The following is a 14,041-nucleotide window of genomic DNA, read 5'->3' as shown; positions in this document are numbered from 1 at the left end:
GTGCATGTGTCATTAGTATGAGTAAAAAGAGATTTTAACTGTGTCGGGCTGGGATCGGGCTCGGACATAAATATCTTAATGCTTGTCGGGCTCGGGTCGGGTTCGGTTACTGCTCTGTCGGACTCGGGCCGGGCTCGGACAGAAAAATGCGGCCCGATCCGCACTCTATTCAGCATGGCTACCGAAATGCGTTGTCTTTTAAACTGCCACCTAGTGGTACAGAAAGAAACTGCATGTGGGCTAATAGTTGGGGTCAGCATTCAGATATATTTGTAAGAATGGGAGGTTTATTAATAAGAACATGTGTTTGTAATCTCACAGCAACAGCGAAGAGAAAGGGAGCTCCGGAAACAGCAGGAGAGAGAGCAGAGGAGGCGCTATGAGGAAATGGAGCAGCTCCGGAGAGAGGAGGAGAGGAGGCATGCTGAAAGGGAGCAGGTACACACAAACACACATCCACTTATACATAAAATAGAAAGAGAGAAAGAAGTGACTGAAAGAGTTATTTTAGTACATAATTGTTCAAGCTGTTATATATTGGTCTGTCACTACAAACTAACTCATAATTTACTCTGTAAAAAGAGACAGGGAAGCTAAAGCATGCCAGAAATGACAACTGAACTCATATGAACAGGAAGGGAAGATATGAAGTGACGTGGCGGCTTCACACGCTCGCACTCCACGCTAACAGACTCCCACTGGTTCACCACTACAGAGATGGAGACAAGATGTACTTTCTGTTAATACATAGCACATATATTTAGAGATTGCTCAGAGAGTGTTTGTTTTGTTTTATTGATTTATTGATTTATTTTTGGACATACCCAATTATTTCAGTATTATAGTGATATAATAATATATTCTATTTTATTTATGCTTTTTTTTTTCCTCTAGAACACCCTTACTATTATTTTATGTATATTATATTTTTGTTTTACAGTTGTTTGTTATATTAATATTTTAAAACAAATAATAACTGCTAGACTCCCACTGATTCACCACTACAGATATGGAGACAAAGATGTACTTTCTGTTAATACATGGCATATATTTAGAGAGTAGCCAGTATATTTTTTTATTTTATTCTAGTGTTTAATAACTTTATTTTATTTTATTCATTTATGCTTTTCTCCTCTAAAACTTCCCAAACTAATTGTTCTCAGCTGGTTTTGCATTAGGACCCAGTAAATATCAAGTTTTGTTTTGTTTGTTTGATTTTATTTTTTATATTTCATTATTTATTTTCATTTTTTTATTTTACTTAATTTTATCATTTTATTTTATTTATGATTTTTTTTTCAGCATTTCCTCCTCTAAAACACCCTTAGCTAATTGTTCTCAGCTGGGGTTTTTTTAGGACCCACATTTTTTATTTTATTTTTTATTTTTATTTTATTTAATCTTTTGTTTCATATTTTATTGTATTATTTTATTTCATTTCATTTAATTTTTTTTTTTTTTTTTTTCAGCATTTTCTTTAAAACATCCTAAACTAATTGTTCTCAGCTGGCTTTGTATCAGGCATTAGGATTTTACATTAAATATCTTATAGATTTTATATTAAATAAGTTTTATTTTTTTATGTTTTTTTTTTTTTCAGCATTTTCTCCTCTAAAACATCCTAAATGACTTGTTCTCAGCTGGTTTTGCATCAGGACTAATGCATTGCATTAGGATTTTACAGTAAATATCAGGTTTTATTTTATTTATCCTTTTTTTTTTTAGCATTTTCTCATTTAAAACATCCTAAACTAATTGTTCTCAGCTGATTTTTGCATTAGGACCCAGATTTTACAGTAAATATCAAGTTTTATTTTATTTATTTATTTTTTTCCATTTTTTATTTTATTTTCAACATTTCTTCCTCATAAACATCCTAAAGTAATTGTTCTCAGCTGGTTTTGCATTAGGACCCAGATTCTATAGTAAATATAAAAAGTCTGTAAATACAGTGAAATTTATTAATATTGTTATGTACAAAATGCAACGTTTTTTGCAAACATGCAAAATAATAGATATTCAAAACTATGTTTTTCTGCTTTTTGGTTGGTAGCAATGATTAACAAATAATCAAATTGTTTTTACTGATTGCAAATCAATAATATTTAATAAAAAAATGGTGACACTTTACAATAAGGTTCCATTAGTTATATGTATTAACTAACATGAACAATGAATACATTTATTACAGTATTTATTCATCTTTGTTAATGTTAGTTAATAAGTAAACAGTTACTCATTCTAAGTTTGCTAATTCACAGTGCATTAACTAATGTTAACAAGCACAACTTTTGATTTCAATAATACATTAGTAAATGTTAAAATGAGCATTAAGATGAATAAATGTTGTAGAAGTATTATTCATTCTTAGTTCATGTTAACTAATGAACCTTATTGTAAAGTGTTTCCCAAATAATAACTGTTAGAGAAAAGAGTGAATATTGGTAAGAAAAAAACAAAACAAAACAAAACAAAAAAACAGTGAAAATGTTTTCTGATCAGTCTCTCCATAAATGCAAACATTACTGCTAGGAATATGTCAAGACATATGACGTGCACTCAGTTTTAAACCCTCTGTTAATCATATGTGTAATGCGCCGTGCACTTTGTACTCAACTGTAACCGTCCACTCTGATATGCGTATCAGACTCTCACCTGCCTCTATCCCTTATTTAAAGAGCATTCTCTCCAGTCTATGACTCACTTCCTCCAGAGAGAGAAATGTTCAGCTGGATGGTATGCATATTTAAAGCGCCCACCCACCCTTTCAAATGCGGTTGGGCCGCACGAGCCCTGTTCAATAGTAAATGAGGACATCTCACGGGTCTTGTGTGAGATTCAGCCATTAATGAGAGTAAAGATTCACCACTTCTCACTCATGCCTGAAGTTAACTGATGTTAGCCATTTAGCTGTTCTGAAATTAAGTTTGTATTTGATACGACCCCCTTTCCACAAACTCTGCCCTTTAAAGGGGTCATCAGATGCCTATTTTCCACAAGTTCTTATGACTCTTTAGGGTCTTAATGAAAAGTCTCTAATATACACTCTAAAAAGTGCTGGGTTATTTCTGTAAACACATTGCTGGGTTAATTGTGCTGGGTCAAAATATTGGGTTGTTTGAGGTACTGTAAACACACAGTTGGGTTGACCATGCTGGGTCAAATGGACTGTAAGGGGTTCTTTCACTATGAACACCTGGGTTGGGTTATTTTGACCCAACCGGTTTGTTTATTTTTTTCACTTCATCGAACATTCTGGATTCTTCAGTCGTCTCCTCGCCAGGCGGTCACGCACCTTGCAGCAAGCAGGATTATAAGGTAACTTAAGTTTATAATTTGATTATATAATTATTTACCTTTATTTTTAATAAGTTGTGTTTAAGAGCACACTGATTTCACTGTTTAATGCAATATTTGATCTGTCGCTGTGCGGGGTTCGCATTTTATTCCGTGAATGACGATTTAGCAGCCTAGCGAGGTAACGTTAACTTACTATTTTTGCCTCAACAACAGTCGCTTTATCGTTATATAAAAGTTGTGTGTGTGTAACGTTAGTGTTATTTATAACTTACAGTATACATGGCCTTTATTTTAACGTCTTATGGAGAGGGTAGGTCAGAAACACGGGGGTAAGTTCTGTTTCTGTCTGTGTAACTGTTAGTGTTACTGTATGGCTTTGCAATGTTTTGTCAAAATTCGTCAATCAATTCGTACAAAAATTGATCTTTTAAGGGCATATTTTTACAAGTAAATGTCTGCGACGTGCCGAATCCAACGATAGATCCATCATTTGTATGTTGAGCATTTTCGCGCTTTTTCCCCTCAGGTATCTGCATTAGCTAAAACGCCCTGCCCCTTACTTTAATAACGTTAAACCACAATATGACTGGTACTACTATGTGTCACTTAAATGTAATGTTGTCTTAGCTACAGTATGTAAAGTTAGACTTTCTCTCTCTTGGTATATGCGGTCATTTAGGGGCCGTTCACATGTTATTTCAAATGTAGATGCGCCTTATGTATGCGTGCTCATAATAGAAGCTCGTTTTTTCCAGGCGCGTCCGCGCACCACCGCAGGACATGTGACAAGAACCAATCAGCTTCATCCTTAACAGCCAAGTTGGAGGAACAGCTTATCATAACTGTACAGGAATAAACATTTTTAAATACATTTAATAACAGAACAAGCGATTTTTTTTTTGCTGAAACTTCTGCGTCTTCTGGAGAGTGCAGGACATGGTTGCTTAGCAACGGCAGACGCCAGAGCATTTTGGAAAGGAGGAAGCGTGCCCTTTACTCTTCCTCTATTTTAGTGAATGCTTGTGTTGCTTTACAAACTAGGAGACCAGTATAAAACTAACTTATTTAACCAGATCGGTCTTTCTTTTTCAATTTTTACCAGATTTCACAAGACTTTAGGAAGGTAAATCCAGAGAGGCAGATTTTTGAAGACTGGGCTACAATTGCAGACCTAATTCTTGCCAATGCTCAGCGAGGTGGATAGGTGCATTTAGAGCTGGGTGACATGACTTAAGGTAAGCTTTATCTTATAATATGTCAATATATAAAAACAAAATGCAACTGTATCTGACACATATCAACTGGTTAACTAGTTAGTTGCTTATTAGCTTGTATATTGGCTGTTAATTAGCACTTATAAAGCACATACTGATGCCTTATTCTGCATGAGCATATTCTACATCCCTGAATCTTACCCCATATCTATACTTAACCTGCAGTAGTTGAATGAGGGTGGGAATTAATTAGCATTATTTAAACAAATGAAGAAACTTTCACATGAAAGTGCTTCAATGTGTGATTATAAGATAAGTTTCACAGTTTGCATATTATTCCTATGTTTTAGATGCTAAAGAGGAGAGTGAGGAAGTCCTGCCCGCTCTGGAGAAAAGGTCTTCAGACCCACAACCACGGAAATCCCGGAAGCCATTCATTGACATACAACCTGTAAGTTTTGTTTTACTTTTTCTACTCTAATAAGGGTGTATATATAAACACAGAGGTGGCTGAAATTATTACAACAGTAGTATTTTCACCAGCTAAAAATGGCTTTAAGTCTGTGATTGTTATCTTTTGCCGTAGTGTGTCAGTAGGAAATATCAGTTTACATTTCCAAACATTCATTTTGCCTTTAATTGTGATAATCCAGTGAGGTTTTTGTTTGCACAATAGTCAATCCTCCACAGAGATCTGATCTCATCATCATTCAGTCTGTCTGGAATGACATGAAGAAACAGAACAAACTGAGACTGACTAAATCCAGAAGAACTGTGGCAACATATCTAAGATGCCTCAAGAGACCTACCTGAAAAACTATATGCAAGTGCACCTACTGTAGGGCAAAAGCTGCTTTAAACGCAAAGGATGGTCACACCAAATATTGATTTAATTTAGTTAATCGAAGTTAATTGATAAAGTAAATCTATTAATGACATTATTTTTGACAGCATCCTCATTTTACAACATTTTTAGACAAGTGCTTAAAACTCTTAACAGTACTGTAGCTTTGCAGGTAGGTCTCTTGAAGCATCTTGAAAACGTTGCCACAGTTCTTCTGAATGATGATGAGAACAGATCCTGTGTGGAGCACTGGCTGTTGTGCAAACAAAAATGTCACCTGATTATCACAATTAATGGCAAAATGAATGTTTGAAAACGTAAACTGATATTTCGTATACTGACACACCACAGCAAAAGATAGAAATCACTGATTTAAAACCATTTTTTAATTGGTGAAAATACCAATGTTCTAATAATTTTGGCCAACCCTTGTATGAAGAGTTCAGATGTAAAAGACTAAAAGTGCAGTTTGAAATTTTCTTCTGAAATTAGCATTTATTTCAACACCTCTGTGTTTATGTTCATAAAATACACTTAACTTAAAATGTTAGTTATGTTGCAAGACTAAATGTCGTATAATTTACAGGTGGGGACCAACATTCAACATTTGTGCCTTGGGGATGAGACAACGACTTCCCAGACCTTCGCCATTGTTCCAGGCCATGCCATTGAAGCGGACTTCAGTATATCATATTGATGGACATAAGTCTTCATGTGTGAAGTTTTTGAGGGCAACAGTTTTTTTTCTGGCCACTTAACATTTAAACCCTAACATGTTTTAAATTGTAAGTATTGTCTGGTGGACTCTTTGTTGGGCTTACGTTTAATAGCACAGTGTTTGGAATGATTCTAATGTGGTAATAATTCATTTTTGAGTGTTCTTCTGCTGCAATGTTGACATAAAGAATAGGAATGTACAGTGCCTAGTTTACAGTTTTGTGTTTTAAAAAAACTGATCTACTAAAACCGTTATTTGTGTCTGTAGGGGTTGGACAAAATGTGTGACAGCTGTACCCTTTTTGAAAATTTGTATTAAAAAGAAATGTGAAAACTCATTAAATTGATGTTTACAGTTGCATTTTTTTGTGTTGTGTAAATGTATTACAGAAAAACAATAATAATTTTACATTCCTTTGTGATTTAGATATTATTATTATTATTGGTAAATATAAAGGTAGCAAGGCAATGAGACAACAAATAACCCAATGTTTAGGTAATCTTTAACCCAGCAGCACAGTTAATCTGAGCCACTGGTTGGGTCAAATAAACAACCCAGCATTTTGGGTCAAATGGTTCAACCCAGCACTTGGGTCAAAACAACCCAACGCGTGTTCTGTCCCATAGTTACCCAGCAGCTGGGTTATGGTTGGGTTATTTTTTAACCCAGCACTTTTTAGAGTGTACTTTGGTTAAAAATTCTCAATAGTAGTGTAAAAAAACAGCCTTTTACCTTGTCAAAATCAGCTCTGCAAAATATCAGCTCATTTTACGCATGGGCCCTTTAAATGCACACGAGCTCTGTTCGCCCCGCCCCTCTCTGCTGAGGGATAAGGAGCTGTAATGTTTACTTTAGCTGCATTTAGTCTCGTTTATCGGCGAAACTTGCCAACAAGCACATTGTTAAGAAAGGCTATTTGCAAAGATGCCTAAAACCCATATATTCACTTCTGCTGTTGGTAAAGCTGCATCACGAATGATTCACACAAACAGATGCATATGTAGATCGTTTTAAAACCGAAAGTAACATTGTCCTCTGCCTCTTAAGTGGCTCAGATGTCGGGAGTAAATGCTATCGGGAGACTACTGCTGTGTTCATTATTACATCCAACAACAGAACACCTCAGCCGCTCAATTAGAGTCTTCCTCTGCACCTGAGTCGACACAATTGCAATCGTATTCGGACTGTTTTAGCTCGGTGAGGGCAGGTCTAAGGTAAAACGCTCATGTCAATCAACTGTTTCGTCACAACGACAAGAAGCTGAGAATGATCTGATTTTAAAACGGGTATATTACTTTTAAAATTTTTAAAAATACTTTTTTTTTTTGTCATTGTAGGGTGGTTATGTACACAAACTACCAACACACATTAATGTTCAAACAACATGTAAAATCCGATGACCCCTTTAAAGGTCCACTAAAGTGCTTTGAAACATAGTTATTCTGTGTTGACATAATTTCAACTGAAAGTAGACGACAGGGCAGAACATATTCATACATATCCTGGCCCCTTTTTTAAATTACCAGTAGCGTTTCGTTTATAATACAGCTTGGGCCAGAGCCATTGAGCTTGGTAAAGCCACAATTGAAAGCGTGTGACAGCCATAATCTCACCCATATCACATTATCTATATATAAAATATATTCGTGGTCTGCACTGAGTCATACATATGATCCGCTCCGTTCCCTATCTCTTATATATATACTATTCACTGTACAGAAAATACAAATTTTTTGAAAAAGTATCCAATTTCAGCTGAAGTTTCAGCGTCTACTTATGGTGTAGGGGGTGGGATGCTTGGGTTTCTAGAGAGAATTTGATTGGACAGAAAGTTTGATGAGAAGCTGCAGTGCAGGGTGATGTCATCAAAATTGTTGATCCATATTGGCGGAAGTTAAAGACCACGTTTTGAATGCGTATATCTTGTAAATGCGAATTTTGTCATTGTTTTGGAGCCCACGAGCTTATAGATAACCTTAAGGCTAAAATATTCATACTAAAAGCCGAAAAACTTCAATTTTGATTTCATGGGGACTTTAAAGTGAAACAGTTGTAATCAGAGATGTAGCTAGCAATATGGATCTTTGAGATGATTTTTGGTTGTTAATCATATTGCAGTCACATTTCGTAACAGTCCTCAGAGACAGTTGTGATATTTTGGGACACCCAATTTAGTAAGATCTGTCATTTCGTAAAAATGCTTTCAGAGCTGTTAATGCCACAAAGCACTGGATTTTCATTGCTGTCATAAAATGTTTCATTGTTTTGTTGCTAATGACAGTGAAAGTGCCCTTCACAGCGAGACATACTGTTTAATCCAGATGAAGTTCCCTTGTCTTGTTTTCAGTTTGAAGCCAAATCTAGTTTAATCTTTTCAGAACGAATATGATGCATCCTTTCAAAATTGCGAATAAGGCTACAATTTCTTTCTGCTAGTTTTTTCTATCGAAGTACACTGCCTTGTACCTGTTTTTGCTCTATCATGCTGTAATTTACTACATACACTACCATTCAGGTTAGAGTCAGTAAGGTTTTTTTAAAGGGATAGTTTATACAAAAATTAAAATTTTGTCATTTAGTACTCACCCTCATGTTCCAAATCTGGAAGACCTTTGTTCATCTTCAGAACACAAATTATGATATTTTTAATGAAATCCGAGAGCTTTCTGACCCTGCAAATACAGCAACGCAACTGACACGTTCAAGGCCTAGAAAGGTAGTAAGAACATCAATCAAATAGTCCATGTGACATGAGTGGTTCAACCTTAATTTTATAAAGCTAAAACTAAAAACTATTGTAAAGGTGATTCGCATAGATATCCCATGACTTCTCATTGTCCAGCCATTGTCTAAAAGCCAGTATAAGTAAGCTTTAGAACTGAATTGGATTCTGTGCTGCACCTTTCACACTTTTTGTCATTTTGACAAAATGGTTTTAATCCAAACCGCCTTCTAATACTTTTTCTTTGGGGCAATGTTCCCTTGGAGCAGTCTGGGGTTAATAGCCCTGCTCCAGGAAATTAGGATCAGGGTCCTAAGTGACTCCCTAGTGCATGGATGGCTCATTCCACGGTTTGAACCAGTGACCTTTGGGTAGCGAGCTCATCACACATAAGGCCACCTGGGATCTAGACAGGGCTGAAAGTTATTATCAGGGTTTCTTACCTTTGGATTTGCTTGATTAATCTTTCATTCTTTCAACTCCTTTGAAGGCCCTGTCATCTCTTTTTCTTCTCTTTCTCTTTCTACTCTGATGCGCTGTGCTATGGGGTTAGGAGTATATCCGCCGGCAGTTAGAAGAAGAACAAAGGCAGCTGGAGATTCTTCAGCAGCAGCTTCTCCAAGAACAAGCTCTTCTCCTGGTAAACTATCATTTCAGCTAACCTTTAAAGTTCTTGCACTTCTTTTCTTTCCATCTTCTGTGCTTATGCCATCTGTCGGTCCCCTCCACGATCTGTCCACTCACAGAGGGTATCGATTTTGTGAATTGATCTGGGGCGTTTGGGATTTGTGTCGCTTGTGTTTGTTATTGCTCAGTTCTTGGGGAAATTAGACTCAGGATCCACAGCCCTCCGGCCATCGATGGGATTAGTTTATAGAGCTGTTGAGTTTGAAGTTCTTCCAAACTTCTGATAGCCTTCAGTTATTTTTAGGAGAACAGAAGTTCAAACCTGTTAGTCTCATGTGGTTATCCACTCCATATACATTACCAGTCAGAAGATTTGAAACATAAGATTTTTAATGTTTTTTGAAGAAGTCTCTTCTGCTTACCAAGCCTGCATTTATTTGATCTAGAGTACAGCAAAAACAGTAAAAAATTTAGATTATTTTACTATTTGAATCCATTTTAAAATGTAATTCCTGTGATTTCAAAACTGATTTTTAGCATCATTACTCCAGTCACATAATCCTTCAGAAATCTTTCTAATATTATGATTTGCTGCTCAAAAACATTTATTTGTATTATTATTATTATTATTTTGATGAATAGAAAGTTCAGAAGAACAGCATTCATCTGAAATCTTATGCAACATTATAAATGTCTTTATCATCACTTTTGAAAAAAGCATCCTTACTAAATAAGTGTTAATTTCTCTAAGTAATCATTTCTTTACCAAACAAAATAAAGAATGATATAGTGTGTAATGTTACAAAAGCTTTTTATTTCAGATAAATGCTGATCTTAGGATCTTTCTATTCATCAAGGAATCCTGAAGAAAATGTAATCAACTGTTTTAAATATTGATGATAATAATAATAATAATAAATGTTTCTTAAACAGCAAATGATTTCTAAAGGATCATGTGACACTGAAGACTGGAGTATTGGCGCTAAAAATGTAGCTTGATCACAGGAATAAATTACATTTTTAAATGTATTCAAATAGAAAACAGTTATTTTAAATAGTAAAAATATTTCAAAATTTTGCTGTATTTTGGATCAAATAAATGCAGGCTTGGTGAGCAGAAGAGACTTCTTTAAAAAAACATTAAAAATCTTACTGTTCAAAAACTTTTGACTGGTAGTGTATGCTCTTTTTACCTCATTCTGGTTCTCTGTTGTGTCTAGGAATACAAACGGAAGCAGCTGGAGGAGCAGCGGCAGGCTGAGCGGTTACAGCGGCAGCTGCAGCAGGAAAGGGCCTACCTGGTCTCATTGCAGCAACAGCAACAAGAGCCACGGCCTGCAGACAAAAAACAACTGTACCACTACAAAGACTCAGTCAACCCCAGTGACAAACCGGCCTGGGCTAAAGAGGTACAGAGAGATCTTTTTAGGACTCTTACATGATTTATACTATCTAGGGTTGGGAGAAAATATAGATGTTCTGATCAATCTGAATCTTCTTTTAAAATATCCCATTATCAATTAATACAATCCTGAATATGAGTTTAATTAAAAGACAGTATACCCCTAAAATACTGACAAGAAACTAATGACTTCACTGTTTCGAAGCACTCTAGTCGGATCTCGTATCGTGTATTGTGAATCGTTTAATTCAGATCGGGCTTCAAATCTCGTATCACAAATCATTTAATTAGAATCAGGACTTCAGAGCGGGTTTGCGAATCATTTGACTTGGATCAGAACTTTGAGTATCGTGAATCAATTAATTATCACAATTCTTTGAGTATCGTGAATCAATTGATTTAGATCAGTTGTGGAGCGTGATTCGTTTGATTTAGATCAGAACTTCAGGGCGGGTATTTGAATCATTCCACCAATTGAATATTTCACGATTTACACTCCAAATCCTGATCTGAAATGATGGTTCGCAAATCATTATTCAGGTCAGGACTTTGTAGCGTGGATTGTGAATCATTTGATTTAGATCGGAACTTCAGAGTGAGTTTGCGAATCATTCTGCGAATTGAATGATTTGCGATTCACAAACAACGCTCCGAGTCCTGATCTGAAATGATGGTTCGCGAATCATTATTCAGATCAGGACTTCAGAACTTGGATCGCGAATCATTTGGTTTAGAACAGAACATCAGAGCAAATCTTTTTTTCAGATTTTTTTCTTAAACAGTAGAAAACATCAAACCATAAGTGAGATCTCTGATTGAAGTCCTCGAAAATAAAAAAAGTAGTGCTTAAAGTCCTTGAAACCCTCAGAGAGGTTATGTCTTTTATAATGAACTTTAGAACTGAAATAAATCCAAATGAATCAGCACTGAATCAAGAACCTACGAATCTGTCAAATTGAATCAGGAATCTGTATTGATACCCAGCCCTAGTGTTCATTGTCAAGAACCTCCAGTCACTGATTGTAGACATATGTCAATTCTCTCATTTGCTCAGGTTTTCTTCAGGTTTGGTACCCACATATGATGCATCTCACTTCCTGTCAATAACTTTCCATTAGTTTCAGAATCCACTGGAACCTGAAGTGGCCTCCCCTGAGTCTTCAGTTTTGTGGGTCATAATCTGAACAATTTTATTGTGCTTATCTGAACACAGGTGATGGAAAGAGCTCAGAGTAACTCCCCTCGAATTCCTCCCAAGAAGCACCATTCGTTTAACAGTCCTGGAGACAAACGTGTCGGCCAACTCCTCCCTCTTGACAAGAGCTCCTCTAATCAGCCCACAAGGCCCCCCTCCTTCCCAGCAGCCTACCACTCGAGAGAGCTGGATCTGGCTGAGCCTAAGCTCAGGATAGTCAGTGGGCCAAACGTTCCTAGAATCCGTGTGTCTTGCGAGCCAGATCCATCCCAGCTGGTCAGGATGGTCCAGCAGCATCTTGAGCAAGAGTCCCGGGCCCGTAATCCCGGACAGTCCAGCAAAGAGGCTGATATTGAGAGAGACTTAAAGGTCTCAAAGGTCTGCCTCCGCCAGCATGACTTATGCGTGTCTCCTTTTTCGCCATGACCAATGTGGTCATGGTACATATATTCGAAGAATGAATCGGGAAAAATACTTTTTTCCAAATTTCTGTCGGGGCATTTGGATGATCTCTTTTGGAATGCCTTGTTTTCTGTTTTCCTCTGGTTCTCTGGGTGAATGTGTTCCTGTAGGTTCTGTCTCCCAGTTTGGTGGAGTTTCTTCAGACAGCTTCCGCTCTTGCTGTTGTCTTGTTCTGATTTTCCATAATCCTCTCTTTGATCTCACCTGTCGCTCCTTACAGAAAGCTGATGCGAGAGGAGCATGGGATTGTGGGGCAAAAATTGTGGGGGAGGTTTGGATGTGTTGGGTGACAAATGTAGTTTTAGACTAGTGGTTCTCAGTCTATTTGACTCCAAGGCCTGCAAAGATATTTCTGATACTTCTACTGTAATGACAGAGCTGCTCAATTTCTAACTTTTTATTTGCAAAAACTAGGAGTGGCAAAATATTGACATAATTACAATAATTATAAATAGTTCAATTATAATCCCAATATCTGAATGTTCATGGTTTACACATTTTTTTACCGATGACTTTTCTACACTTTTAAATTATTTGTTTACTCACAAATGGCTTTGAGTTTTAATATAAAATATTACATTTTTCGATTTTACTTTTATGCCAAAAATAATTAGGATATTAAGTAAAGATCATGTTCCATGAAGGTAGTTTGTAAATTTTCTACCATAAATATATTAAAACTTAATTTTTGATTAGTAATATGCATTGCTCAGAACTTCATTTGGACTACTTTAAAGGCAAGTTTCTCTCTATATATTTTTATTTTATTTTACTTTTTTGCATCCTCAGATTCCAGATTTTCAAATAGTTTTATCTCGACCAAATATTTTTCTATCCTAACAATACCTCAAAAGAAAGCTTATTTATTCAGCTTTCAGATGATGTAAAACTAAAAATTTCATTAAAAAAAATGACTTATGACTGGTTTTGTGGTCACATATATATCACAATATAGTGATTTTTGCTTTAAATAAGATCTTTATGTTATCAACATTTTTGATACCTTAGAAATTTAATGATTCTTTTCAGTCATAAATAAGAATAAGAAACTAATTACAGGCAATAGCACAAAAACAGTACTACAGTAGAACAAATGAATAAGAAATGCTACATATAAAGAAATCAAATTTATAAAAAACTGCATATTTTTCATTGTGTGATTTACATATTTTTCTTAAGAGCAGTGAGAGATTTTCTCTTTTGTTGTTTGATTTAACATGAATGACACACAGCAGGAATATTACACAGCTGTCACTTTAAGAGCTGCTTGAATCCAATATACTGTAACATGTTTTTTTTTTTTTTTTTTGTTTTTTTTTACCGTTTGCTTTCACTTAATACCTAAATTACTGTTTACGAGGACACTTGAAAAGACAGGCATTTTGACACATACAAGTGTGTATATTTACCTGTAGAATGCCTATAAAGCGGCAAAAATAACTAAAATCTCTTAGTGGGTCCTGGCCCCCTGTTTGAGAACCACTGCTTTAGACTTTAGACATACAATAGGCTGTTAATAAGGGGTTGTGTGTTACTTGTAGGCACAGATTGTGCTCT

General features: G+C 35.8%; 1 protein-coding gene and 1 long non-coding RNA gene across 6 annotated transcripts in view; both read left to right on the top strand.

The window, feature by feature from the left end:
• The window catches only part of tnikb (TRAF2 and NCK interacting kinase b), a 94,731-nt gene that overhangs the window by 50,102 nt on the left and 30,588 nt on the right, over positions 1-14,041 (top strand). For 3 of the 5 annotated variants that reach the window (XM_073830702.1, XM_073830703.1, XM_073830700.1), the window contains exons 13-15: positions 322-438; positions 9,352-9,438; positions 10,646-10,834. In XM_073830702.1, the coding sequence (XP_073686803.1) occupies positions 322-438; positions 9,352-9,438; positions 10,646-10,834 (393 nt within the window). Of the gene's footprint in view, positions 1-321; positions 439-9,351; positions 9,439-10,645; positions 10,835-12,040; positions 12,401-14,041 lie in introns of all 5 variants that reach the window. The other 2 variants (XM_073830704.1, XM_073830701.1) reach the window with 2 other exon arrangements.
• On the top strand, positions 1,891-6,404 carry LOC141300425 (uncharacterized). The gene is made up of 3 exons (XR_012341976.1): positions 1,891-4,535; positions 4,865-4,965; positions 5,945-6,404. It is a non-coding gene; the product is annotated as an uncharacterized lncRNA (long non-coding RNA).

Source organism: Garra rufa, chromosome 24 (genome assembly GCF_049309525.1).
Source record: "Garra rufa chromosome 24, GarRuf1.0, whole genome shotgun sequence".
NCBI classification, from domain to species: domain Eukaryota; kingdom Metazoa; phylum Chordata; class Actinopteri; order Cypriniformes; family Cyprinidae; genus Garra; species Garra rufa.
Note: the sequence above shows the minus strand (reverse complement) of the source record. Positions and strands in the feature narration are given on the sequence as shown.